The 6,749-nt window shown below is 34.3% G+C and overlaps 1 protein-coding gene across 1 annotated transcript; it reads right to left on the bottom strand.

The window, feature by feature from the left end:
* Positions 1-770: 770 nt before the first annotated feature.
* Positions 771-4,570, bottom strand: LOC133785102 (uncharacterized). Its single transcript, XM_062224360.1, has 8 exons — positions 4,089-4,570; positions 3,479-3,983; positions 2,748-3,248; positions 2,624-2,640; positions 2,192-2,515; positions 2,018-2,117; positions 1,318-1,943; positions 771-1,128 (listed from the first exon to the last, which is right to left on the bottom strand). The coding sequence occupies exons 1-8, from the start codon at positions 4,568-4,570 to the stop codon at positions 771-773; spliced, it is 2,913 nt and encodes a 970-aa protein (XP_062080344.1).
* Positions 4,571-6,749: the final 2,179 nt, after the last annotated feature.

Raw genomic sequence — 6,749 nt, 5'->3', positions numbered from 1 at the left:
CCTCATTTCTCTTATCTAGAAGGTCATCCTGCAATATTTAATTTCATAAATTTAGTAATACAATATAATGAAGGATAAAAAAAATATCCAAGTTCATATAGTTTACAACATACAATGGCATCTCCTATAAGCTTGTCACGTTCATTTACATAATTTCCTGATGCATCTTTCCTTGCCTCCTTCCAAAGTATAGATCGATCTATTGGCTCACCTGTGCCTAATTTAGTTTGCTATAACAAAATAAAACTCAATTAGTTATATATTCCACTACAAAAATTAAAATCAATAGTAAAAGCTTACTTACAAGGTCAATTTCTATTTCTTTATAACTGTGTCGTGATGAACGATGAGGATACTCCAAAGCAGCACGCCTTTCTTTTTGTTTTTTACTAAATTCCTAATTCAATTGGAATAATTTAACTTTTCAATAAATTAATATATGAATAAAAAAAATTGAAACTTAGTATTGTACACTTACTTGAAATTCTTTACTTTTTCTTTTGGTGACGAAGTTTTTCCATTCCTCCTCAGGAATGTTATATCTTTTTGGAGGCACATCTAATGCAGTGGGATTTGCTTCCAATAAATCTTGGTTGTTAAGGTAAGGAGCTACAAATCTTCTAGTCAAAAATGTTTTGAATGTCCTCCACTTGATGCCTACTAAACTCATCACTTCCTTTCGCATTCCCTCGTTAAGATGAAAAGCTAGCTACAAACTTTAACAATACAAGTCAGTGTAAATAATAATATACAAGTTTAAAAGATTACCTTCAGTCTATGAACCTTACATTTACATCTTTCCAAACATTCTCTAAAGTTGCAGCAGGAACATCATGCCAATTATCATATGTAATTGACACCATTGACTTTGCTTGCATCCCCAAATAATATTGTAACGCTCTCTTCGGAGTTCCAATTGATTGCCCTCTCTTGTTAAACCTTAAATTTATCTTAATCCCCTTGATCTTGTCAACAATTATTTTTGCCAATCGCACTATCCCCTTAGTCTGCCTACTTTTCTTCTTCTTTGTTGTAAGATCTTCATTACCAGCCTCTTCTAAATTGATACCTTCGTTTGCATTGTCTTTAAGTTCCTCTTCGGGATGCTCTTCATGATGGTCCATGATCCTATTAAGAAAAAACAAGTATAAAGATTAGTACATAAAATAAACAAATGATAAGCATATTTTAAATACAAAGCAACTAGGGTGAGACTCAGGTTTGAAGGTTCGAACCTAGGATCTCTTGTTATTAAGGCTTTTAGTCTCAATTACGCACCAAGTGTGCTAATGATAAAAGAAAATATATTTTAAATACAAACTTACAATCCAAATTCCATTACAATCTCTTCGAACATATGGTCCAACTATTGATTCAATTCCCTCAAATTCATTGATATCTCCAATTTCTTTCTTAAAAGTTTGAAGTTCGCCAATCTCATAATCATCATCACCTATGAATTTTGGTTGTGATGCAAGTACAATTGACCATCTTGAATCTAATGGATCTTGAATATACAATACTTGTTTTGCTTGACTTGCTAATATAAATGATTCTTCCTTATGGCCTAATTTATTGAGATCCACTAAAGTACATCCTAACTCATCTGATCTAACATACTTGCCTTCTACCCAATTGCATTTGAACATTGCCATCCTAAAATCACAATAATCAAGTTCCCATATTTCTTCAATGACTCCATAAAATTTCATATCTCCATAAAATGGTTTCTTATCACGAGCTGAAGCAAATTGAAGAGTTTTTGCAACAATACATACACCGTTATTTTGTGTCACTCTAACATCATCACGAGCTTTTGTACTAAATCTATAACCATTTACAAAAAATCCATCATGCTTAATTGCCATTGTAGTCGGACCTAATGAAATCCATCTTAAGTTTTCAGATACTTTGTGAAACTCCATACTCAATTCAGATTGAATCTGCATAATGTAAAATAAATTATAGATTTTGAAATAGTTATTTTTAAAAACTAAGTATAATTATAATAAGCTACCCTATCACGAAACCATTGATGAAAAGTTCGATGGTTGTAATCTTGAATCCACTTTCTTGATTTACTTCGATTCTCACGATGAAGATATTCCAAGTATTCTCTGAAATTAAGAATATTGTTATTATGACAATAAATCATTGCTTAGATATCATTTCACATTATATTAATACTTACTCTATGTAAGCTTGAACTTCAATTGTATTCTCTAGAACATTTCGATGAGCAACATCCCAGTCTTCTTTTTTGATTAAGGTGAGCCTTCCATTGTTGATGCCTCTTCCAATAACATCTTCACTCATTGTCTTTCTGGGAATACCAATCGCTTCTGCATCAGTAATATACTCAGTACAAAATTCAACCGCTTCTTCTGCTATGTAAGCCTCAACTATACAACCCTCTGGACGACTTCGATTTCTAACATAACCTTTGTAAACTTTCATCAATCTTTCAAATGGATACATCCAACGAAAACATACAGACCCACATAGTTTTACTTCTCTAACAAGATGCACCACCAAATGAACCATGATATCAAAAAAAGATGGAGGAAAGTATTGCTCAAATAAGCACAAGGTCTTGGCAATTTCAATTTCAATCTTGTCTTACTTAGACACATCAACAACCTTAAAACATATGGATTAAAAAACAAACACATTCGTATTATAGCATTTCTAACATGTTTGTCCAGTGATCCCCGAATAGCAATTGGAAGTAATTGTTGCATTAATACATGACAATCATGAGATTTAAGATTGATTAGTCTACAATCTTTCAAAGATACTAAATTACGAATATTTGATGAATACCCATCTGGAACCTTAACATTTGCCAAAGTTTGACAAAGTTTATGCTTCTCATCTTTCTTCAAGGTGTAACAAACATGAGGTAAATATGTTCTTCTTTCACCTGTTTCAGGTGCCAAATATTTTTTTGATTCAGACATTAACACAAGGTCTTTACGAGCAGGGATACTGTCCTTAGTTTTCCCAGGAATATTAAGCAAGGTTCTGATCAAACTATCACATATGTTTTTCTCAATGTGCATGACATCAAGATTATCTCTTACTAACAAATGTCTCCAATACTCTAATTCAAAGAAAATTGACTTCTTCTTCCAACATGTAGTATTCTTTGAATCTTCGGCTAATTGGTCTTTCTTATTGCGCTTTTGTTTGATGTTTGTTTTACATTTGCCTTTCTTTTTCCCCTTTGTCTCTACATTTTCATCGACCTTTTCCACAGGCTTACCAAATTTATTTTCAACAAAACGAATCTCTTCGTAGATAGCTTCTCTAGTCAATGGTGTAGGCGCTTCTCACAACTCTTGCTCACCATTAAATGCTAATTTTTTCTTCCGTAATAATGTTTTTCTGGTAGAAACCTTCTATGACCCATATAACACATCTTCCTACAATGTTCTAATCTTGTGGCGCTTGTTTGTTCACCGCATATTGCACATACTTTATATCCTTTCACAAAACATCTTGATAAATTACCATAAGCAGGAAAATCATTGATTGTCCATAAGAGTACACCTCTAAGTATAAAATTTTCTTTTTTAAAAGAATCATAAAAATCAATTTCGTTCCATAACACCTTCAAGTCATCTATCAAAGGTGCTAAATAGATATCTATATCATTTCCAGGTTGCTTGGGACCTGATATCAACAAAGTTAACATTGTGAATCTTCTTTTCATACACAACAAAGGAGGAAGATTGTAAATACATAGAATCACTGGCCAATAACTGTAAGATGAGCTCATATTGCTGAATGGATTGATGCCATCAGCAGAAAGACCAAGTTGAAGGTTTCTAGGATCCTCTCTTATTTGAGGCCATAGTTCATCCACTTCTTTCCAAGCTGGGGAATTAGCTGGATGGCGCAATTTTTCATCTTTGATCCTTCCATCCTCATGCCATCGCAAACTTTCAGCATGTTCAGGATTTCGAAACAAACGTATAAACCTAGGTGTTGGAGGCAAATACCACAATACTTTTGCTGGAATCCCTTTCTTACATTCTTTGTTGTTCTTATTTTTTTTCTATCTAGATGTTTTACATATGGGACACTCAGTTTCACTCTCATATTGATTTCGATATAGAATGCAATCATTTGGACAAGCGTGAATCTTGCTATACTCCATTCCTAATGTGCACAATGTTTTTTTTGCTTCATAAAGCGAGGAAGGCAATTCATTGTCTTTTGGTAAAATTTCTTTTAATAAAGTTAATAATTTTGTGAAACTTGTGTCACTCCAACCACTACCAGCTTTCAAGTTGTATAGTTTTACTAAAACAACCAATTTTGACAAAGGTACCCCCGAGAATATTGGTTTCTCTGCATCTTCTAAAAATTTCAAAAATTCTTCACGCTTCTCAACAAAATGTTCATCTGCATCTCTCACCATCTCTATAGGGTCATCAAATACTTGATCAAATTGCTTTCTTTCATTGGGAACATTATTGTTACAATCATATTCTTCTCCATGCCAAATCCACTTGACATATGTTTGGTCCATTCCGTTAAAGTATAGATGACTTTTTATCTCCATTATGTCTAATTTTTTCAAATTTGAACATTTTCTACAGGGACAATGAACTCTGGAAGGATCTGTTGTATTTTCTAACGCTAACATAATAAAGTTGTCGACTCCCTCTTCATACTCTTTTGAAAGTCTGTCCTTTGTTATCCAACTCTTGTCCATTTCCTAGAAAAAATTCGATAGTGGTTTCCCTAAAATTGGACTAAAATCCTCCGGCATGTAGAAAATTCCCATAACAAATTTTTAGCGCTGTCATATTCCTATAAATACACTATCTTCTTAACTTAAATTTTGACAGAGCTTCCCTATACCAATCAAACAAGAACAATGCAAGCACTACATAATTTAAATATAAAAAAATAAAACATAATTCTAGATGAATTTGGGCAACATTTCCCTTGTAATAGTGACCTAACCATCTGTCAATAGAGAATCAAGCAATTCAAACAACACACAATAAGTTTCTTCCTTATATCTCCGCAGCACACAAATAAATTTCCCAGAAACTACTTCACTAAAACACACAAGTTCTCAACCTTCCACTATCACTGCAGCACACAATTTTAATCACAGAACCTACTTCACTATGGATGAATATTTAAGATATTCAAACTCCTCTAACATTTTTATAAAAATATTTATAAAAAAAATAATAGAACATACATACCTCTTGCAATTAACAATAATCAAGCAAATTAATTCACTTGGCAATGATCCTTGCTAATATTTCCACCCAAATCCTACAAAATAAAATTAATACCTTAAGGATTACTAGAAAAATAAAAATTAAGGTCATTGATCATTTAGAACTTACAACCTTAACGAGTATATAATATAGTATAATACAGGATTTAGTCAAGATTAATAGATAAGAGATTAGTCCAGATTTACATAAATACTTGGCAAAGACCCGTGGCTGTTGTAACGCCCCAACTCCAGGGACCGTTACGGTGTGCCTTGTAAACAGTGCTAAACTCGCTAATCGAGTCATTTGGCCAAAATCATGTAACTAAGTATGATTAGCGGTTTAGGGATTAAAAACTTTGGATAAGAAGTAACGTTTCATTAGAACGTTTAACATATATGTTGGGATCCCAAAATTATAATTTCAGAGTCTATTACAAGAAAATATTTACAACACGCCGTTCTATGCGGCAAAACAAGGTTTAACCCTACTTCCTTCTCAACCTCGGCCGTGGTGGACGAGCAGCTGCATATGTACACCTCATCACCTAAGCTCTCCAACTTAAGGATGGTCCAATTTTCTTTTGCCTTTACCTGCACCACATAGCACCCATGAGCCGAAGCTCAGCAAGAAAAGTTAATATGCTCATGAACAGTTATAACATGTCATCGAATCATAAGGCACAAGCCCTACTCCAACAGGCAACAGATCCACATAATGTTGAGTATAACACATCAACCAATGATCATAATAATCATCCAGGACTCTTAGCCCCAATAAATAGGTGACAGTTGCAACAGTCACAAAAGTGGGTACAACCCCCTCTAGCAATGTGACGATAGGGTCACTCGGGCTTAGTTGATAAGTGAACCTTTCATAAGTTTGAACAGGATAGGTGTATGGTGAATAGTCACCAACATAACCTTCCTCATGACCTTAGAGTCATAACCTTGGAACAGCGTTCCCTAGCCATGTGACAAACAGTCACCGAGGCCATATGCCCTAGCTCTGAATGACTGGTCTTAGACCAGACAAGCGCTTATAAGTTCATCGACCTTAGGGTCGGTCCAGCGTTAATACCCCATATGAGTCATTCTTGCTGATATCGATTAGATCTAATCTTCATTTGGCTCGTGGTTCATGATGCTATGCCATTTCTGACTCTTAGGTCAGTAAAACACGACTAATGTTCAACCCATTGTGAACTTGACTAGTAAGTCACAGCTTCACAGACGGATCCAACACCATTGCCAATTCTGGCTAATAAGTCAGTGCCACACACAAGTAAGCCATGCCACCAAACATATATCACATATCCAATATCCATAAACAAGGTATTCAGCATGCTTACTTAACCTGTACTAGTACAATTAGGACTATGCACGAACACAGAAGCTCAAGCTTTGAACAATATCATACTCAATATGTAAAGCATGTCCTAATCACATGTTTCTCGTGCATCATATGCATTATGTTTAACAATCCAACATGCACCAATAATAG

This window comes from Humulus lupulus, chromosome 6, assembly GCF_963169125.1.
Source record: "Humulus lupulus chromosome 6, drHumLupu1.1, whole genome shotgun sequence".
In the NCBI taxonomy this organism is placed as follows: Eukaryota; Viridiplantae; Streptophyta; class Magnoliopsida; order Rosales; family Cannabaceae; genus Humulus; species Humulus lupulus.
This window is presented reverse-complemented; position numbering and strand designations above follow the sequence as displayed.